This window comes from Accipiter gentilis, chromosome 33, assembly GCF_929443795.1.
Source record: "Accipiter gentilis chromosome 33, bAccGen1.1, whole genome shotgun sequence".
Lineage (NCBI taxonomy): Eukaryota > Metazoa > Chordata > Aves > Accipitriformes > Accipitridae > Astur > Astur gentilis.
In genome coordinates this window covers 18,998,714-19,020,156 of record NC_064912.1, presented here as the reverse complement: position 1 = coordinate 19,020,156, position 21,443 = coordinate 18,998,714, and the positions used below count along the sequence as shown (strand labels likewise).

General features: G+C 53.9%; 1 protein-coding gene across 2 annotated transcripts in view; it reads left to right on the top strand.

The window, feature by feature from the left end:
• The first annotated feature begins 728 nt into the window (after nt 1-728).
• HS3ST6 (heparan sulfate-glucosamine 3-sulfotransferase 6) overlaps nt 729-21,443 on the top strand; it is a 40,481-nt gene continuing 19,766 nt past the window's right edge. Inside the window, exon 1 of one of the 2 annotated variants that reach the window (XM_049791143.1) lies at nt 729-1,118. In XM_049791143.1, coding sequence (XP_049647100.1) covers nt 769-1,118 — 350 coding nt within the window. In that variant the 5' untranslated portion in view covers nt 729-768. Of the gene's footprint in view, nt 1,149-21,443 lie in introns of both variants that reach the window. The other variant, XM_049791142.1, reaches the window with a different exon arrangement.

Sequence of the window (21,443 nt, the reverse complement as noted above, 5' to 3'; positions counted from 1 at the left end):
ATTTCGGAAGGTGGAAACCCAGGTCCCGTCCTTCCCATCCCAAACAATAAATACACGCACACGGGCGTCGTGTTTCCACGCCTGCAGCGGGAGCCCCTATGGCCTAATTAGCGTTGCCCCACCGGGTGCTACTTGCTAATTGCGTGGCACTGGGCTACCCCCACCCCCGGGGAGGGGCTTTTTATTTATTGCTTCCCTGGGATCCCGCACCCCTGCTTTCCCTGCGTGGCCCTTTGCGTGATGCGAGTGGCCGAAAACACCCGCCGCAGCTCCTGAAATTATATTTAAAAAAAAAAAAAAATAAGGGGGGGGGGGGGGAAGGGGAGGGAAATGGGATAAGAAACGGGAAATGGATGGGGAAAACATGGGAAAACGCATCCTCCCGGGGCCGGGAACGTTTCGTGGGGGCGGGAGGGGGCCGGGCTGGTACCCGGGGCGGGGCTGCCCGCTTCCCCCGGGGGTATCCCGGCGGTGCCCCACGCGTGTCCCGGTGTCTCTCCCCCCCCCCCCCCCTTCCCCCAAACCTCGGGGCGTTGCCTCCCCCCCCTCGCGCGTGTGGCGCCCCCGCCCCGCGGGTGGGCGGGAGGGGAGGGCCGGGCGCGGAAGAGGCGCGGAGGGGAGCGCGGAGGGACGTGGGCGGCAGGGGGGGAGGGAAAGGGAGGGGGGGGGGGAGGTGGTTGGTGGTGTTTTGGGGGGTGTGTGTGTGTGTGTGGGGGGGTGTTCGGTGGTGCGGGATGCGCTGCCCGGCGGGGCCGGGAGCGGCCCCCGATGGGATGTAGCGGGCGGCTGCTGGGACCCGTCGGGGGCCGCCGCGCCTCGTTGCTCCTCACCATGATCCTCTTCTTCACCTACTTCTTCTACTGCCTGCCGGGGCCCTGCGAACCGCTGCTGCCTCCCCCGTTGCTTCTACCACCTCCCGCCGCCCTCCCCGACGGCGCGGTACCGGCCCCGGCCCCGGCCCCGGGGGCGGCGGCGGCGGCGGGGGGGGGGGGCAGCCGGCGGTTCCCTCAGGCCATCATCGTGGGCGTGAAGAAAGGCGGGACACGGGCGCTGCTGGAATTCCTGCGGGCGCACCCCGGGGTGCGGGCCGTGGGGGCCGAACCCCACTTCTTCGATAGGTGCTACGAGAAGGGGCTGCGCTGGTACAGGTAACGGCGGGGGGGGGGGGGGGGGAGGGCATGATCCTTAATTAAGCGCCGAACCGCTTTTAATTGCCTCCCGGGCCGGGTAGGGGGTTTGCTCTGCAACAGGCTGGTCCGAGCGCGGCGGCTCCCGGGAGGTGGAGGGGGTCCGGGGGGGGGGGGGAAGGCTGCGGGTCCCCGGGGGGGGGGGAGGCAGCTCCGACCCTCCGCTTTGCCCGGGGAGGGGGCCGGGGGCTGGTTTTTTGGGGGCCGCGGCTGAAGTCGGGAGGGGTGGGAGCGTGGGAGACGGTCCCCCGTGTCCCCGTCCCCCGTGCGGGTCCCCCCCCCGTGGCCCCCATCCCGCAGCCCCGGCGGCCGGGGGCAGGTGGCCGGCAGCAGAAATTGGCTTTTTGAATTCTCCCGGCTTTGCGATTTTAACCTTTTAACGCTTTATTCTCAGCCGTCCCGCCGTTTCCCCACCGGGTTCCTTTTAGGAATTAATTTTAATTCGAGCGGCTTATAAAAATAAAGGGAGCGAGGACCTCGGCTTGCAGGACCGGGCTGGATCCCGGCTGCGCGCTGAAACCGTGAACCGGCGAAGGACGGGGCAGGGTAAAAAACGGTATCGCTCGAATTCCTCGGTAGGTTTGTGTCAAAGGGCAGAGCCGTATTGATTCAAGGGGGTTGTTTGGTTTTGAGGGTTTCAATGGAATTGAACTCTTCGGGCGATAAAGCATTCGGAAGAGCAGCTACTGTGCATGTGGTGTCTATTAAACTCCCGTCTCTTCGCCAACTCCGGAGTGGCCGGGCCAAATGGAGCCGGAGCGCTAAGTCCCTTGAAGCCGGTGAAAGAATCTGGTCCGTTATTTTGAAGAGAGTCCAAATGTGTAGATTTATAAAAGCGCTGCGGTGTTCTCGGGGAAACATCTGAAAACAATAAAAGGAGTAGCGATCCCTGTCCTTCCTGCCTCTCCATCCTATTCTCCCCGAGCCCCGCGGGAATACTTTATATCTTACGTGCTTTTAATGTTTCTCGATGTTTTGGGGGAGGTTGCCACTCGGCAATCCTCGCCAAAATAATAACCTGTGAAAATCGGTGCCTTTAATGGAAAGTGTAATTTTAGTGGTAATTTTACCCGCAGAGTTTCAGCTCTGTGAGACCACATCTGGACTGTAAAGTTATTGACTTAACACACCTTCAAACGCAGTAAGTAGCGCACTTATTTTTATGACTGTATTAATATTGCTGTGATTTATTAGCTCATTTCTCAGTTCCATTTGTATCTGTGCTGCTCTAGAAACAATAATGATGATAACTAATCTTTTTGGGTGAGGATTACGAGATAGATCTCACTTGGCAGAATGGGAGTTTAATGACTGCGAGCACATAATTAAAGTGTGGAAGATGGAACGCTTTCATATCGCTCGCTGTAGTCCGGCGAGACGTTTGCAGGATGGACCACAGCGAGAGAAGAATAAATAAATCTTAGTTTTGGATTGCTGTGTAGTGAGTTTTTAGTGCTGGAAGTGCTTGCGGGGAGCCTGGCCTGATACCAGCGCGATGTTTTAAGATGGTTCTGCATATGGTTGTGGTAAATTCGGAGAAGTTAGAGCAGGGAAGGTTTTCGGCGTGGCCAGATGCATCGCAGGGAAGCGTACGCTGCGCTGGGAAGAAGTTGCATCCCTTCTAGTGAGAAAAACATCAGTAGATGTTTTGCTTTAACTCCGCATAGAGTAAGTGTGTTTTCAATCACGCGCACAACTATTTTCCTTAGTTTCCTCTTCTCTTTGCCTCTCTTGTTTTGTCTTCTTACAAGACCTTGCTATACTGAGGTTTTTTTTCCCCGGGAAAGCCAGACGGAGCTAAATGTTTAAAGCTGGGGTGTGCTGGAGTAGAGGAAGATAGAAGTTGGACAGAAGTTCAGGTTTTTCCAATGAATATCTCAAAGTGGTGTAAACATTTTTAAAATATTTGAACTTGCTAGGAAACCAAAATTACACCAACTGCTTCTCATGCCAAGATATTTGGCCCGAAGGCACCTGTAGGTCGATGCTTGTCTTAAGTAAATGTGGAAAAAAAAAAAAAAAAATTCCCTTGGAAATATCGCCACAGAATTATTTTGTTCTTTCTTGGTAGTTCAGTCCCGTAGCAATTTAATTGCTGTGGCAGGAGTATCTGCTTGTGGGTGCTGAGTAGTTTACGTCATAATGTAAGTTGCTGACTGAAACCATTTATTCTTACTGGAGTGTGTTTTTTTTTTTTTTTTTAAATTTGAACTAGCCCAAAGTCCCTTTTTTTGGACTAGTTCTTTTTGCTACTGACAAGAAAATGTTCTACAAAAGCAGCAAGCACCTCATATGAAATTCCTTGAGTTACTGTAGGTTCAGCTGATTATAAGAAGATTAAACACCTTTCTAGACTGCAACGTAAGTTACCTAATGGACAATCCAAATACGATATGACATTTTATCCTAAAGCAAAACACTATTTTAATTTTTTGGGAACTCAGTGCTGCTGAAAGTAAACCTCAGTAAAAAGAAGTGACATTGGCGTGTCTACTGCTCCGCTCATGCAGCGGTTTGGGGGGTGAGTGTCCCGTTTGGGACCCTGGGAACTTTGCTCTCTGTCTGTCTGTCTGCTTTATGGGAATGTAGGCAAAGGCAAACGTTAAGAACTTAATTGAATCTGAGATGTTTGCCAGTGATATTTAGAACCTCACTGCAAAAATTTGAAGAGATGCTCAGTGTGGCGGCGTGGGGCCAAATCCTGCCCTTGCCTGTGTGAATTGAGGAAAAACTGCACTCGTGGGCCGAGTCGCTATGGGGTGTAACGGGTGTAACCCCCTCTGTGTCTGCAGAGCAGCACCCGCTTTCAGCCCAGGCACCTCTCGGTGCGAGGGGGAGCGGAGTCGGGGTCTCAGGCGGCATTTGGGGTGCTCGGGGCGTTGGTGTTTCGTACGATGCCTGTGCAAGCGGGGCTGCGGGCTCTCTGCTCCTGCTCTCTGCCCCGCTCTGCTCCGCTGGAGACATTTTGGGGGCGTAGCCGAGATCTTTGCACGGGATTGTTCCCTTTTCGGTTGCCAGAGCCGGGCTCATTTCCCATGCAGCCGCGCGATTTTGCTCAGAGGTTCGGACCGCTCCATCTGCCTTGCGCCGTAATTCGGCGCAGCTTCGGCAGTTCTGGTGCTGGGGGGAAAAGGGCGGGAGACGCGGTGGATAACGGCGGCTTTGGGGCACGAAGGCGGGGCGGGGAAGGGTCTCTGCAGACGCTGGCTTGCATAAAAGCAAGTTTTGGGGAATTCAGCCTGATGTAGCTTACACAAAGAACAGCGTCCTTGTCTCCGTCCACCAAAACTTTGCGGCAACATCAGCTCAACGCGACGCTTTTCCTCTATCTTGTGTTTCCTCGCACGATCTATGTTCAGAGCCCCTCTTTTCCGTCTCCTCTTCCTGCTTTTTTCCAATAGCCAAAGAAAGGGTTGCACAGGAGCGGGGCTGGGCCAAGGCTCCCAACGACCCTTCACGTCCCCGAGTGAAGCACACACAAGAAAGCAGCCGTTGGGGTTGTGCTCTGGGTCATGGCGCACGCTCGACGTCATAGGAATTGTAAAGAATTCCTTAATTTCTTACAGTTTGGGCCAGAAATAGTAAAAAGTACTATGGGATGGCTAGTCACAGTTGGCAAATGCCTCCTGGTGAGTGGCCAGGCCGGAGCCCCGCAGCCGGCTGTGGTGGCACGCCGGGAGCGGGCATCGCCGCCGAGCATCCTCTGGCACTGCAGAGCCATCCCGGAGCCCTGAATCTCTTGGAGACTGAATTTAGCTTTTTTTTTTTGTTGTCATTTCCCCTTTTGATGAGATGCGGCGCATGCAGGTTTGCACGCGGGGGGGGAGGAACTTTTCATGTGGTTCGTCATGCATTGCGCCGTGCTTCCGTGCATGCATTAAACAGCGCCGGGGGTGTCCCAGCTTGGGAGCATCTGTGTGTGCCCAGGGGAGGTGGACGGGTAGCAGAGAGCTGCTACATGCGATGTGGTTTGGGGTTTTTTGGTTGGGTTTTTTTTTTTTTGGGTTTTTTTTTTTTTTTTTGTCCCCTCCTTCAAACCCATTCATGGGAGCTAATAACGTTCTTGAAAGGCATCCAGGATTTCTTGAGCCAGACTTTGTTATCTCCGAACCTTGCAACCCTGAAGCCTTTGAGCGGCAGGGAAAGGACGCGGCTCCAGCGCTGCTCTTTTGACTTTTGCTGTGAGTGTTATTGGCAGTTGAAAAGTAGAGCTAAGTAGATGCCTTGAGGGGTTTTTGTGTGTGTTGTGATTGTACAGACAGATCAAGACACTCTATAGCACAAGCTGTTGAATAAAATCTGACGTTTCAGCTACTCTGGAGTCACCAGGCTGCATTTTGGCACAGAGCTTGTATCCCCTTCCAGGGTGAGCTTTTCACAGGCACATTTAAGAAATACATAGGTGGGAAGAGACAAAAGAATCTTGCGAGGAGTCAGATGGCGATGCACTGAGAGCTGCTCCAGGACATTATCTTTATTCATTGACACCGGCTAATCTGTTCTCCTGATGGACTCGCGTTTCAACCCTCCGAGGCTGAGAGTGGCCCTTGTTTTTCCTGGTGCTTTTGGAGAAACTCAGTCCTGCAGCCTGCTTCTTGGGTTTATTACTTTGTGATCTCTTCTTTCTCTTTTTTTTTTTTTTAACTTGCATTACAAAAATAGGGCCTTTCTCTATCAGCTTCCCTTATCCTCAGCCCCGTGTTTGGAAAATGAATCCTAAAATGCAGTGAAAAAATGCTGGAAACCTGTGAAAAAGCTGTAATTTTGTACCTCTGAAGAAGATATTTTGATGCTTTGACTTTGCTGTTAGAACAAACGTGTCTGTGTTTAGAGGGGCTCCGTGTCCCTTTTAGATTGCTGGCTGTTTGTACGATGTTTTAGTCCCAGCTCTAGACTCAGGAGAGAGCCCAAGCGCTGTGTGCGGCCGCGCCAGCCGGACAGGTCTCCCCGCGACGGCGCGCCCCCATTTCTCCGCTCCCTACCACCCAGCAGCGCCTGTCCTTAGGAAGCAATCTGTAATACGTGCAAAGTTTAGTCTTCTGCAAACTGCTTTCACGTGGGATTAAAAATAGCTTTTACTGCCACGATGAGGAATTAACATTTGAAACCGTTTAAAGGGCTCCTAGGCAGATATTATTGAGGGCAGGCGAGAGGGGCTGTGCCTGCCTTGTTTAGGGGGGTCTTTCCCACCGGCACCGAGTCAGCGATGGGGCAAGGAGCATGACTTGGCCCTCCTGCTCCCTGCTTTCACGCTGACGTTATTCCCTTGCTTTCATGTGGCTGCTCCCGAGTTTTGTTCCCGATCCAAAGCCCGCCGAAGCCGATGAAGTGCTTCTTGCTGATACAAGCAGGTTTGGGAGCCTGAATTTTAGCCTGGCTCGGCTGCAAGGCAAAATTAAGTCAGGTTATTCCATGTGTTGTTACGTCGATAGTGTCAGGCTAAAGCGATTAAAGCTGCATGTTAGTGTTGGCTGTGATTTTTCGGATAAAAGCGATGACTTGCAGAGTGGAACGAGTTGTGGTCTTCCCGACTGAGGAATGCTTTCTCTGTCGCTGTCTCTTTTAAATAAATGGTGGTTTTATATACAGGCTGTGCAGTGGGGTGTGCAGAAGTAACCTGAGTTTCTAAAGGATTTCAAGTCTGCCACTGTTGCTATCCCAGACTGCTTAAATAAATATGTAAAGCTGGGCACCTAGAAATCATGGGGCTGGTTTAAAAAAAAAAAAAAAAAAAAAAAAAAAATCAATATTATGTGAATCGATACCTTTGGAAAACACTTCTTCATTCATGCCCTTTTTCTTGTGCTCCCCTGGTAACTCTTTTGTAACGTCAGGGGCTAGAAATTTAAACATATAAACATGGATGGGTTTTTTATCACCTACATGTAACTCCAGAGAACTTCTGCAAAGATGTCAAATATCATGAAAAGTTCACAAACAGTGGTGAAAGCTGCAGAGTCTCTGTTAGTTGAATTATTGAGGGGCCGGAGAAACAGTCATCACAGCGTAAGAGAGTGTTTCAGAGTTTCTTCTTAAAAGTATTATGGGTTTTTTTCCTAGATTATTTTTAGATGCAGGCAGTGACAGAAGGTGGAAAAGGCCAGTGGATTTAGAGGGTGCTTTTATGCAAGGAGAGACTATTACTTAAGAGAGTTCAAAGCTTATTTATAAAACAGTAATTACCATCCCCTGAGACGGAAGTGGGCAGCTCACGTCGAGTCGAGGAGGGGGTTACAATAGTTAATTGGCAAATATGCTTAAAAGCTTCTTCCTGACCTTTTAAAAAACTTTTTGCTGAAACAGGCTGGGGCAGAGATTGAAAACCTGACTAATGAAAGGCCAGGTTTAATACCAGGACTTAGCTCTAAATGGCTTTTCAAAGGGCTCTGGAAATCCTCCTGCTCAGGGAGAGGGATGCTCCCGTGTCCTGCAGGACCGTGCTCTGCCCCAGAGCGAGAGCTGACGGTGAGACCTGAGCCTGGGGGCTCCTTCCCCGCACCCCGGCTCTTGGGGTGGCCAAAGGGGCTCGGCCAGGCTGGCATCGCCCGGCCGCCGGCCCGGAGCCCCTCGGGGTGGTCTGCTCTCCCCCCCAGCCGTGTCCCGCGAGGTGCCCCCCACTGCTGCCATCCTCCGTGGAGCACCTGGGACGGCTCCGTTTAATTCCTGCCCTTGCTCTCGTGCTACTTTTCAGCCCTCCAGCGAGGACCGAGCCGTGTGCTGTGGGGGAGACCGAGATGCTCCGAGTCCCCCAGCACCGAGGAGGTGCAGGGTGCCCGGAGCTGTGCCAGGCGTCTCTGCCAGCCGTGCCCTCCTTGCCCGGCTCCAGCGGGCTAAAAAATCATCTTCTACCTGGGGGTGGGCGGCAGAGGAGCCGGCGGAGCTCTCGCATCTCCCTCTGCGCCTCCCGCCACATTTTTCTGGTGCGTTTGTTTAGAAACTTATTAAAGTGAGGAGCGGATCTGGGTGGCTTTCTGTGGGTCTTTGAAAAGCACTTGGTTGAAAGCCTGTGTCTTCTCACCTACAGAAAAATCAACCCTGGGGGCGCTGCCAGGGCGGTGGTTTAAGATGAGTCTTTCCTTGCAAGAGGATGTGCGGGCTGGATGTGGGAATACGGGGTGTGAAGCACAGTCCTCGCTCCCCAGCAGCTTGCGGGGCTCCAAGGGACACCATGCGTTGCTCGCAGGAGTCGGGGTTTGCAGGATCCGACTGGGATCTCTCTAGCAGCGTGTCTTACCCTGGGCTTGTCCGAATTCGCCCCCCTGAGCGGGGTGGGCCAGCTCTGCTCTGTAATAAAGAAATGACAGACACGTGGTGGTTAGACACAAGAAATACATCGCAGCTTTCCGCAGATATGCTGAGAGTCCGGAGAAGTGCAGGTCTGATCCTGCGCTGCTCCGTTAGCTACCGGGGCTCTGCCTAAAGTCCCGGGCACCGTGTGCCTGATATTACGGGGTGCACTGGGTGTCCTGGGCTGGGGGAGTCGCGCCCGGGCTGTGCGATGGAGGGCTTTCCCCTGGGCAGGGGTTGAGGTCCCGATGTGTCGGTGCTCAGGGCACCGTGTGCTCGTGGCTGCTCAGGCTTTACACGCTCACCTTTTGTGGTAAAGGTCCTGGGTGGAAAATTCACAGCAACTCATTTGATTTCACCTCTTTCTCCCTCTGCGCGGAGACAGCTTGCAGATCACAGCAGTCTAAACATCTTCAAAATTATTCATGCATCTTTTAAGTGAGTCGCTCGTGATCTGAAGAGTCGTTTGAAATGCAAATGGGGAATATTGCAGTCAGTCAGGCCACTGGGGTGGTAACCAGGGCACAGAGGCAGCGCGCCTGGCTAACTGAATTTGAACCTGCCAGTGAACCCGACGCACGGGGTTGTAAATGCCCGACCCCCATGTGCTGCTGGTATTTGCAGACAGCGGGGATGACTCTGCCTGCAGAGATCCAGGCTTTGCGCCGCTGAGGTGCTCTGGAGCCGCAGACCAAAAGGAGCATCCCCGTTCCGGCACGTGCTGCGCCCTTTGGGGCTGCTGGTGGCACGAACCGCCCTGACCTGGAGGATGCAGAGTGCTGGGGCCAGCACCGTTCGAGACCGAAATACGGGGTGAAATGGCTGAAATTAGCTTCTCGTAAGCAGTCGCAGGAAACTTTCCCTGTTTGGGCAATTAAAGCACCAGCACAGAGACCTTTTAGGTGGCTGAGGGGAACGGCAGCACTTTGGGAGCAGGATGCGCTGCTGGGCTCCTCCTGGGTGTGATTTTGTATGACTGAGCGGGCTCTGCCGAGGAAACCCCACGGCCCGGCGGGGACACAAGGGGAAGAAAATTCCTCTCCCCCAGCCAGCGGCGCTGGGGGTGGCACAAGGATCCCAGGCGGCCGAGATCGTTGTGCATTTTAACACACAAAATTGATTACAAGCAGAAGAGAATTACATTAATATAGTCACTTGTCACTGAGGTCTTATTAGTAATCTCCACTCATTAGTCTGGAGAGAATAAGGATGTGACCTTGTTAAGCGTCCTTGCTGATGGAAAGGCTGACCACTTTGCTATTGATTTATTACTTAGGCCCTAAACGGTGCGCGCGTGTGTGTGGCCGTGCCTGCGTGCCCACCTACCCGTGGGCAGGCGTGGGTGCACGGGAGGTGGTTTCTGCAGTCGGAATGAAGAATTGGCCATCTCCTCACCTGCCCCTGTCTGCACCCTTTGGGCTAGGTCAGCCGGTGAATTAGCAGCTGCTTTCGGCGGGCACCGTATTGTGCAAAAAAAAAAAAAAAAAAAAAAAAAAAAGGACCTGCCAGTGATTGATGGGAAGGGAGAAGAAAAGTGACAGATCCCATCCCTGGAGGCCACATCACGCTTCTGCCTCCTGCCCGGCGCTGCGTGGTGCCGCTCAGCGGGGGCTGCCGGAGCCCTCCTGCGCTGCCCAACTTCCCAGCTGCTCCAGAGCCCCCAGCATCCCAAACCCCAGTCCTGGAGGGGGGGACCTGGGCTGTGGGCAGGGCTGGCTGCCTGCGGCTGCTGCCTGCTCCCCGCACCAGCACCCGGCCGAGGGCAGGATGGCTCCTCCGTGAGTGCGAGCAGAATCTCTATTTTTGCTGCGGGTGAAATCAAGCCCCCAAAACAAACCACAGCACGGGGAGGTGGGAACCGGGAGCAGAGCCTTGTCTCCCTGCTCGAGCTGAAGGCAGAGCTGCCTGCGCGGTGCCCGAGCTGCTTCCCGCAGCTCTCTGCCTCTCCGCACCGATGGGCTGGGATCCTCCGCCACCCCTGCAGTCCTCCGTCAGATTATTTTATTTTGGTTTTGCCTTTCTCGAGGCTGGCTGTGGGGTGCTGATCGTGCCCCGAAGGTTTCCCTTGCCTCTACCTGCCGGACGCCTCGCGCCACGTGCCGTGCCGTGGTTCCCGATGCCGCCTGTGCCGCTGAGCTCCCCTGTAATTCTAAGTGACAACACCCCCCCACGGACACCCTGCCAGGGAGGAAACGTCAATAAGAGTGGAAGCGAAAGAAATCCTCCAATTACCGGGAGTGCGGAGGGGACTCGATAAGTGCCATTGATCAGGTGCTCGTCAGCGCAATCCCTCATCGCTGCCACTTGTCAATAGATGCTGCGGAGCAGGAGGGGGCTGCCGGCCACCACCCCCCCCCCCCCCCCGGTCCCCAGCTGATGAGCCGTGGCGTGGTGGTGGCTCTGCGGGGCCGGGTGGGTTGCTGATGGCCAGGCAGAGCTTTTCCCAGCCGCTTGGACCTGGCTGGCCGGGACCTGCCGGCTCCATCCCTGCAAGTGACAGCCCAGCGGGACACCTGGCCGGGGGTGTGGGGGTGTCATTCTTCAACAAGACCATCAGCCGCTTCCTCCGGCTGCTTTTCTATTTCAAAAAGTCATGTTCCTAAGCCACACAAGCCATGAGAAAAATTTCAAGGGGTCGCTGCCAAGTACTTTCGGCTGAGAATTTAGGTTTTGTTGAGGGAAGGGATCGTTTGTCTCCATGAAAAGCCCGTTCTGGGGGGAGGGAGGGAGTTGAACGTCCCCCCGCGGTGTCAGAGACCCAAGCGTGACAACCTGCATCCGCTCCGCTGCCACCCGGGCGGCGCGGAGCTGTCGCTGGTGCCTCTCCTTCACAAAGGAGCCGTCGGGCAGGGGCCGGGCTGCTGCCAGAAAAAGAAGGGAGAAAGGCATCCCCAGGGGCCTGATCCTGCCCCACAGGGAGGGCATGCGCTGCTGCCGGATCAGTGTATCCATTGGAGACGAGGGTCTGACTGCGATGGTGGGAGCATCCCGGCACTCCTGTCCGGGGAAGGGGCCATGGGCAGGATTGGGACCAAACCTGCAGTGGCAGGGCACTGTCCTGCCCTCACCTACCAGGTTTTCCCAGGGTCCAGGCTGCGTCTGGCTACTTTCTGCAGCAGAAGTCGTGCTTTATTACTTATTTTGAGCTTGTGTGGAAAGGGAGGGTTGCTAGAAGGATGGCAGTGCTCTGTGTCCGCCCTAGTTTGAAGCTCAGATCCCGTCTTAGGCGCCTGGCTTAGATGGGAGGATGGTGGGTTATGGTTTTGTTGGAGGGTGCTGTTCTGGTGTCAGCCCCAAGAGACAACTCCGGGTCACTCGTATCCCCTGCCTCCGGGGGGACCTGCACCCCATCCCTCGCTTTCTTCCAGTCAGTAAGGAAGGGTGTCCCCATCCACCCTCCCCCCAGCTCTACTGCAGGTCCCTGTCTCTGCAGCATGCCTGGGCTGTTTTAGGAGACCACCGCTTCCACGGTCACCCAAACCTGCCCCGGACCTCGGGGTGCGGTGGCAGGGGGGTCATCGCCCTGTGCTGGGCATCGGAGCTCATCTCTGGTCCTTCAGCCGCATCCCACGGGGGAGCGGAGGCAGCGGCGGAGCCCATCAGCCTGGGGGAGGAGATGGGGCTGCTGAGCCCGGTACAGCCCGTGCGGGTCCCAGCGGGTCACCGTAATTAGCCCGGGCGCGGGCTGTGAGCGTGGCGTGCCAGCTAATTACCCGCTGCGCAGATGGGAGGGATATGCGGTGCTGGTGTAACCCTCTACCGCCTCCTCTCCGAGAGCGTGCTCGGTTTGATCCTGATCTCGTTACAAGGCAGATAACGAGGGATAGCCTTGTTCAGTTCTGATCTTGTTATGTATATTAAAAATTAATATTTGTCTCCTTCGAGGTGTATCAGGAAGCGTGGGAGGGCTTGCTGTATTCACAGGACTTAGCAGGGATCATAATAAGGTCTCTGTCATGTAAAAGGTTCATAAAACTTGAATTACTGAACAGGATCCTTGAATGAGCGATTCCTTTTTAGCATTAATCACTCTGATGGTGCAAGACCTCTTCTAAACCTTTTTTTTCCTAGGCAAACATTCTTTAAAATAAAGGCAAATTCAGGCTTAAATCCTGCAAAGGTTTGGTCACCACCTAACTCCAGCTGTGTCCAGCTGTGGGAGCCTCGTGTCAGCGTTTGCATCACGGCTCAACGAGTTGCCTGTAACATACACCTTGTTGCTAGTGGGTTTCTGGTTGCATGACATCATAGGCTGACGAACTACACAACCGGTTGTGTGTGTGCGATGTACCCAGCACTGACCTGAAAACAATCCCCAAACCCCGTGCTTCTGCTTGGGTGAAGCTGGAGCCAAGTTCGTGGATGAAGAGGAAGAGTAACCAGCGCCCTTTGGAAAGAAATCTGGCCGTGAAACCCTCCCGAGCTCAGCTGGGATGCTCTCAGTGACAGATCCTGCTCTTTGCATGGCAGCTGAACGTTAATTTTTAAAGCACAATCTGGGTGGAGGCCAGGGCTGGGAACTCTTCCGATTTTGTTATGAATCTCAAGAGACTTGATGTTTTTTTTTGAGCTGTGGCTCCTGGAGTCATGGGACAGGGAGAGTTTCAGTTCTTGCTTGAAGCAAGTATCTCCTGAAGACAAGAAAACTGAGGGCTCAGGAACCAGAAGAAAGCTTTGGAGAACCATAGTCCATAGGTATTTGAAGACAATCTGAGCTGTGATTTGGCTGAAGGTGGTTAGCGTTCTTCTCGCCTACAGAAAAACCTCAGCAGTTATTTCTTGAAGAGTTATGAAACCATCCAGAGACAGTTTACAAGCCCCAAATGAGCGCTGGCAGCCCGGTGACGGACGGTGGCTCCGCCGTGGTTTGAAGATCTCAGTGGATCAGAAGAAAGCAGTTAGGAGCAGCGCGGAGTAGGATCGTGACGTGAGGTTCTGAAGAGACCTGATTTCTGCAGAAATCTCCTTTCGCCCAGGGTCTGGAAGAAGACCCTTGAAGCAGAAGAAGGTGGAAGGATGCCGGGGCAGTGGCTGAGTGTCCCCACCGGCAGGCAGGCAGGTAGGTCCTGCGCCAGCTGGGTCGCCTCGTCCCTGGATGGCTGTTAGCGTAAGGCACTGCACATGCTGCACGTTCGTTCCCCGAGTCACCGTGCAGGAGGTAGAAGAACAGCTTTAAAGAACAAGTAGAACTGTTGCCACTTCAAAACTAGTCTCAGAATTGATGCCAGGACTCCAACAGACTGATGTTCCTTTATTCTCCTTTTAATTAATTCCTTTGCCTCCAGTGAATTTCCATCTTTTATTTCTGCTGCAATCAAAGGACTATGAGCAGCAAGGCTTGCATTAGGAACAGACCGATCCAACCTTTTTTTAATCTTCCTGTATCAGTTACTTGTCTTTTTCTTGTGCTGCCACAATGCATCTGAAGCACATATGCCAGGAGACGACTTGTTGAAGGAGAGATGGGGCATGCAAAACCCTGGAATTTGCTCTCAGCAGGTCTCCTTTGCTGGCAGTTTTGTGTGGCAGCAAAGAGTAAGAGTCCAGATAAGCTTGCTCAGATACACAAATGGGCAATTACGTGGTCACCTGAGAAGTGCCTGATGATTTATGGTGTTATTAAAAGGTGATGGTAAGAGTAGAAAAGATTTGTAACATCTGCATCGAAAACCCCGTCTCTGACCCTCACACCCCAGATACCAACATATTAAATATCCAAACAGGCATTCAAGCCTGTGGATCGCTTTGACAGAAATCCCTGCACATCTGGTAACACTTGGCCTGATACTTAAGACCCTGGACAGTGTGTGATTAAACATAATTCACTCCTTGCCCAGTTGTGGACTCAAAGACGCTGTTCCTGCATGAAGGGCGGTCTTTGGAGAAGCCTCGTGGAAGAGGAACGTGCAACCAAAGTTGATGGGAAGATGAAGACGTGCTTTGCTGCGGGCTGCTGGGGGCTGAGAGTCGTATTGTGGGAAAGCAGTCACGTCCAGGTGGCGAAAGAGCCAAGGCTGGAGTTTTCAGGCTTGGTGGGAGCTAAGCCTGATCCCGACCAACAGCTCTGTCTTTTTGCTAGTGATGATTGCAGCTCTGAACAGCCTCCAAGGCTCGTAGGTCTCTTCCCGTGTCCAACACTAGTGTGACAGCGTTGGCCATCCTCAGACAGGCTGCTGGATCTCCTTGTTCTCTTGCCCTCTGATGACTGTAGAGGTCCAGGGCGATGCTGTTGGCTCGAGCGGTGGGAGCCTGCATTGCTGGAGCAGTGCAGCATTCCTTTTTCTCCCTTTCTATCTGTTATTTGCAATTCTGGCTTCTGGTCCCCCTGGACAGGCATTCTGCTTGTTAGGGGGAAGAAATCATAGCTGGAAATGAAAGGTGCAAAGAGTGGGCTGATGAAGAAGGTTTGTGGTGCTACCCCTTGGCGGGGATGGCCTGGATGTGTTATGGCGTGCGTTAGTGTACGGCAGAGCCTGCGGGTAGTAGGGTGGAAGAGCAGTGTGGGATCCGAGAGAAAACACTCTTTTTGTGGACTCTGGTCCTCCACGCCTTCACAGCCGGAGGAGATCTCTCCTTCCAGACCCTGGCTGCTATGAATCGATAGGATTGCCGTTGGCTTCGGTGGAGCGACGCTGCTTTGCAGCAGTGGGATTCCCGACTTGAAATTTCATCTCAGTCTGCCAGAGCTGCCTTGTTTTGTGCAAACACTGATTTTTTAGGCACAAGTGGGAGAAATCTGTTGGTGGAAGTGGCTCTGACGGGCATGTTCACTTGCTAGAAGTCTGCACTGTGCCGAACTTGCAGCCTCTGCTCTGTGCTGAGCTGAAAGTGAGCAGAGAGTGGAGGATGCACATGTTTTCAGAGAACAGGAGAGAGCTGGCAGTGGTGGGGATAAAAGCAACATATGTCTGATTGAATAAATGGAGAAATGCAGGCCAGATGGCTGGAAATACTAAGAACTGTTTAATAATATCTAAACACTTTGCTCTCTGGAGCAAGATTATGGGCACTTGCAATCTTTTCCTCTCTGCTCAATTTGCCTCCTGTGTTGGCTGCATTACTCTTGGCTTTGGGTAGAGCCCTTAATATTGTTTGTGACCTTCAGAAATTTGTGAAATTATAATCTGGCGTATAAATGTTGAGCACCTTTCAGGGAGAAGCCAAAGATTTGCAAGGATGACCTCTCCGTCCCAGGGAGGTGGGGCTTTGGAAGTGTCTTTGTGGCTGTCCCAGTCCCAGATATGTTATAGGGTCTGAACAGCCCGGCAGTAACTGGGGGAGGTCCTGGGGGAGGCTGGTCTCTCAGTCTAGTTCACACTGACCCGGCTGGACCGGTTTGAAAACAGGAGTATATATGCCAAACACTAGCAAAATCACTGTCAGCTCCCTGGAGCAGAGCGCGAGTAGATCCGTGGGACAAGCACGCGGTGTTCCAGCCACTGAACTCAGTCTGGTTTGCACCGTCTCTCCTCTGGCTCCTACCAAACCGTATAACTCGGCAGAGAAGCTGAGCTCAGACCGTTTGCATTGCAGCAGTCGACCTTCCCGGGAGAGAATTTGGAAACCAGGTCCTACGCGGTGCTACCCTCCTCCTGGCGGTGGCTGAACCACACGTTGCGTGGGGCAGGGGAGGAGGGAGGATGTGTTTGAAGGGCTTTGGGGACGAAGATAAAGGTGCTTGAAGAGCTCCTAGGGATGGGTCCTCAGGATAGTTTTCTGGTGATCGCCCACTGCTGCATTGTCCTCCCTGGAAGCCAGGAAGGACTCGGAGACTCCAGAGGACGCTCCCAGCCCAAGCTTTCTTCAGGTGTCCTCATCTTCCCCACCCTACATCTCTGTGGCCAAATATCTCGCCTTCCTTCGAGGGTGCGAGGAGGTGGTGGATGCAGCGGAATGAATTAGGGCAGGCGGTGGACAGGGGGGTGTTGCTGGTGGCTCGGGGCATGATCAGGGTGGTGGTGTAAGGACAGGGGCCAGGCTGGAGCAGGCAGGAACCTGTGTCCTCTGGTCCATCCCCACGTTCAACCTCTTGCAAGGTTAGCAGCTGATTTTCTCCCCGAGTTTCCAAGAAGATCTGGAAGTGCCAAAATAAGATGGAAAATGCTGACCATGCAATATTGCTGGCCAGGACAGGAGAGGAGAGGTTTGCAGCGTTCAGGAGTTGCGCTCTGCTGTCACCACCAGCCAGCTTCCCAGATGTGGGAGACTGGGATTGTGCAGGCGCGTGGCTGGCTTTGCCAATGACCCCAAATCGCACCTTTCTGAGGGGCCCTGGTAATCAGTTTTGCTGCTTTGTGTCGGCAGTTCGTCTCCTCTCCCGAAAAGCTTGTGTCTCTGGGAAGACACAAATACAAGCCCTTTGCAGGGCTTGTGGGGGGAATTCAAGCTTTTATTTGTTGTGGTCGAAAGTTTCATTTTCTTCAAAGCAGGAGTTTGCATTTTTTTTAAACACAAAGAAAGTGATGATATTCCTAATGAAATCTTTGATTTGGTCAGTGTTGGTGTTTCAAGACTGGGGAGGTTTTGAGCAGAAAACGGACATTTGCGTTTTAGGGGAAAGGCTGATCTTTTTGCTACTTCAGAACTTCAAAATTGGCTGTCAAGTTTCTCTGTGGATGGTTGTGAAAACAGATATTGTTATATTTTCTCTAAAATATTTGTTGTTTTGCAGCAGAGAAATTGCATTCAGGGTTGTTGTGTGGTCTCTTCAGGGACAGATCCCGCTGACCCCTGTGCAGGCACCATTGATTTGAGAGCTGACCCCTCTCGGTTTTTATGTGTTGCTAGAAGAGCTGTTGTGCTCCTCCCCAGGGTGGGGACACTTCAGAAATTAAATAATCATATTCTTTGGGTGATCTTTATTTAAAAAAACCCAACCAAACAGAAGTGCCTGGTGTCCTTTGAGGGGAAAGGCATGGCAGGAGCAGAAATTGCAGTTACATTAAGTTGGGAATCCTAAATAATCCATAAATAATGCAGGTTGAAGTTTTTTGAAGTTGCTTTCTTTCCTTGCACAATGGAAGGGAGAAAAAAAAAATATCTGTGTATATACCCTGTTTCAAGGAAAATGAATTGCAAATAAGAAAAACAAATTCGAGTTAATTCTTCTTTTCCAGCCACAGCTCCATTCAGTGTTTTAGAAGTCAAGGGATTTAGGGATCTGGAGATAGCGTCAATGTTTTTTGGTAACAAGTACAAACTGTAGCAGGTTTTAAGACTTTGGAAGCTGTTTCTGATTAGTATCTTTTCTTTTGACAACTTTTTTTTTCTTTTCAGAAAAAGAAAAGGGGGGGGGAAAGGGCTTTTTGTAACACAGTTGGGCTAGAGATGGGGAAAAATCTGTTTGAAATATGCAGGGACCTGAAAGAAATCTTGAGTGAATAATAAGTTTAACTGACCTTAAAATATCCCATTGCCGTAAGGGATTTGAGAGTAACACTTCAAATGGATTTTTGATGCGGCTCTCCAGGCTGTAGGGAATTGAATATTTTACCCGACACGTTTTCTGATGTAAATTTTCACAATAACTAGGAAAACTATTCTGAAATGCCTAAAGAAGTTTTGTTTTGGTTTTGTGTTTTTTTTACTTTAAATCTACTGCCATGCACGGAAAAAAATCAATTTACTGCAAAGTGACTTTTCAGAAAGATTTTGTTTTTCCCCCATTAAATTTCATCCTAAAGTGGAATTCATCCTGACCACCAGTGTGTCTCCATGTGGCATCCTCGGCTGATACCTGCCAGCACGGTGGGATCTGGCGCGGCGTTATCCCCATGCCCGCTGGGTTGTATCCCTGGGGGGGGGGGGGGGGCACATGTGCCCCGTGCCTGGCACCAGCCCGGGGGCTCTGGTGGGACCCTGGTGCAGTATCACTCTCACCACATTCTGGGCTGCCTTGCTGTCCATCCATCCATCCATCCATCCATCCATCCATCCAAGGGTCCGATACAATCTAAGTCGGACAGAGGGATGTGCGGTGCCTGCAGGAGCGGTGGGGCTCCACGATGGGCTCCGTTCATTCCCCCTCACCCTGGAAAACGGAGTACAAAGCAGCATTAACGCCTCGTCCTGCCCCCCTCTGCCCCTCACTGCACCGACCCCTCTGATCCCGAGGCTTTCCTGGCCCAGTCCCCAGGAACGGGATGGGAAACCCACGGGCAATGCCACTGCATGCAGGAGGTCCCATCCGGGGCCGGGCGCTGCCTGCCAGTCAGGCACAAACCCGCATGAATTACGGCCGTGCCGTCCTAGGACGGCCGGGGAGCTTTCGCAGCGTGGACCCCTCTTGCCATTGAGACGTTTGACTGGAGGGAAGCTGCGATCCAGTCGGATGCCACGGAGAAAATGGGAGCTTTATCCTCCCTTGGCATGGGGCGACGCACGCGCGCTCCTGCCCCGGCTCCGGCCAATGTATCGCTCTCTCTTTTTTGGTTTTTTTTTTTTTTTTTCTTTTGTTATGATTTTTTTTGGTGTGCTATAGACCTGTGCAACCCACACTGAAACCCGTTCCTTGTGCTGAGCTTCTCCAGCCGCTCAAGTCCTTGTCCTCACGGGTGGCTCGCAGTTGGCCGGCAGCGGCTCTGCCCGGCTCTCGGGGCGTTTGGTTACCTGTGCTTACCTGTGCTTTCTCTGCATCGTTTTGACTTCAGTGATTCTGAAAACAAGCTCCGTGAACTCGAGCCGGGTGAGCGCCCTGCCTCCGCTAGCAGATTAACAATAGATCTGGTTTATCTGCTAATAAAATTTGAGTTGTGGTGTTGAGGAGTGGAACAGATGAGTTTAGTGAGTGGTGTGAACCTGGATAAATCCAGCATTGCTGTCAGCATCCCAGACATCCCCTTGGCCTGCGGAGCAGCCGGGCGGGCAGGGAGGGCGCAGGCAGCCAGCGCTCGGTGCCATCCCTCCCCGCTGCCAGCACCTCACTCTCTCCATCCCCTGCTTTATTATTCTTTTTATTTTTTCCCATTACAGCCGTCCCTGGCCGAGCCCAGCCTGGTGACCTGCTGTCACCGGGAGGAGAGCTCCGCTCATGCCCACCGTTCCTGCCTGCAAAGACCAACCCTGGCTTAAAAGCCATTTTCCATCGGGGTTGCTCTACCCCGACCGCAGCTCAGAGAGCCCGAGTGCCCCTCGGTGTCCCCGCGAACACTGCTGGCAGCTGGTTGTTAATTTGCCATTGACAGCCCGGGGTTAATTTGCCATGTGCTCTGCATTTCCTCCTTACACAGCGGAGTGGAAAACCAGCGCTGAAGGAGAGGTGGCCCCAGTCCCTCCCATCCTAACGCCGGCCGCTGGCACGCCGTGGGCTCATCGCTGCAGTGTCCCGGTGGTCCGGGGGTCCGTGGGCTGGTGGGACCCTGCAGACGGGGCCGTGACCCTGCAGCTCGGAGGGCTTCAGCAGGATGCATCGGTGCAGGGTGCCCGCGCATGCTTGTGAAGCCAGCCGGCGTGAGAACCTTCGCGGTGCCGCGGTGCCTCTGCGCGTGGCTCTTTTTGGAGTGGGGGGACCCGATGGGAGTGTGATCTGACTGACCCTGGGGACCGTGGGGGTCCCTGCAGCGGGGCAGCTCCCGCTGCCGCTCACCCGCACCCAGAGCCCGGCTGTGCCTGGATCCCAGCTCTACAGGTGGGGTTTCTGGCTGGATCCTCCAGCATCCTCCTCACAACATCCCCTGCATCCCTGGAGGCATTTAAGCTGGTGCTTCCCGTGGCTGCGGCGTGGAGCAGCGAGTCGCTCCGGTGTTGGACAATTTGTACCGCTGCTCCCCAGCAGCCCTCGGTCGGCTTCGGAGCCGCGTTACGCCAGAGCACGGCTCCCCAATTTCCAGCCTCCACGGCCGCCGGCCCCGGCACGAGGGGGAGCAGAGCCTGGCCCGGGGCATGAAAGTGGGGGGGGAGTGGGGGGATCAGCCCATCGTGTGCCTTCTCCGCATCACCAAGTGCAGAGCTGAGGACAGGGATGCTGGAGGAAGATGTCTCACGGGTGGGGGGGCTGTGGTGGTACCCCAGAGGCTGAGTCAGCGGGGGTGGAGGGGGGCTTTGGGAAATGCTCCCGTCAGCTCGTAACGTCCCACCCTGCGTGAGTCCAGCGGCAAACAAGCTCCCAGTGTCCTCCCTGCTTTTTACAGAGCAGCTGGAGTTCCCAGGCGTGCCGGCCGGCGGCTGAACGTGCCTTGGGAGGAACGCCTCTTGGCCTCCCACCGCTCAATGCGCTCCAAATGGCCCCGGATTTTTTTCCTCTGTTGCATTCAAAAAGGGGAAGAAAGAGAAAATTGTCATCCCGTAGCAGCCGCTGGGGCCGTGGGCTGGGGAGCTTCCCCCCACGCCTCCCGGGGCCACGCAGACCACGCTAGAGTCCCGCTCGCTTTCTGCCGGCACGGTTATCGGGAACGCGGGCTCCCTGCTAAGTGGGTGATCCTGCCGGAGCCATGGGATCATTGCCTTGTTCCCGGCTGGTGTTATGTTGGCTCTGGGATCTGGCCCTTGCTCTGCTCGTGGCTGTTTTTAACAGAGATGCTGTTGGGTGCGTGCGTGAGCGTGGGTGTAGTTGCGCTGGGGGATAAAAGACCGGCTAATTCAGCTGCGTGGTGGCTGGGGACCCGGTCAAGGGACACTGGTGGACCAGTGCGCTGGTGTTGGTGAGCAGCGGGCTGATGTGGCCCACCACGGTTGTTTCAGCACCAGCCGGGAGTTCGGCACTTTGTGCTGCTCTAGGAGCTGGTCCCGGCTGCAGAGATGCTGCATCCCGCCGGGCAGGAGCAGCCTCTCTGCAGGAGCACACGAAGCTGTTGCCTTTGTGGATGCTCGGGCGCTCGGCTCGTGAGCCAGTGGTGCTGGGCTTCGTCATGGACCGGCTCTTTGGCGGCAGTTGCTGATTGATGGGACAGGGACGGTGGCAGGAGAGCCGGGCTGCCGTTGGGTTTATGCGCCTGGTGCTCACTGTCCCCATCAGTTGCGTAGGACGGGGTT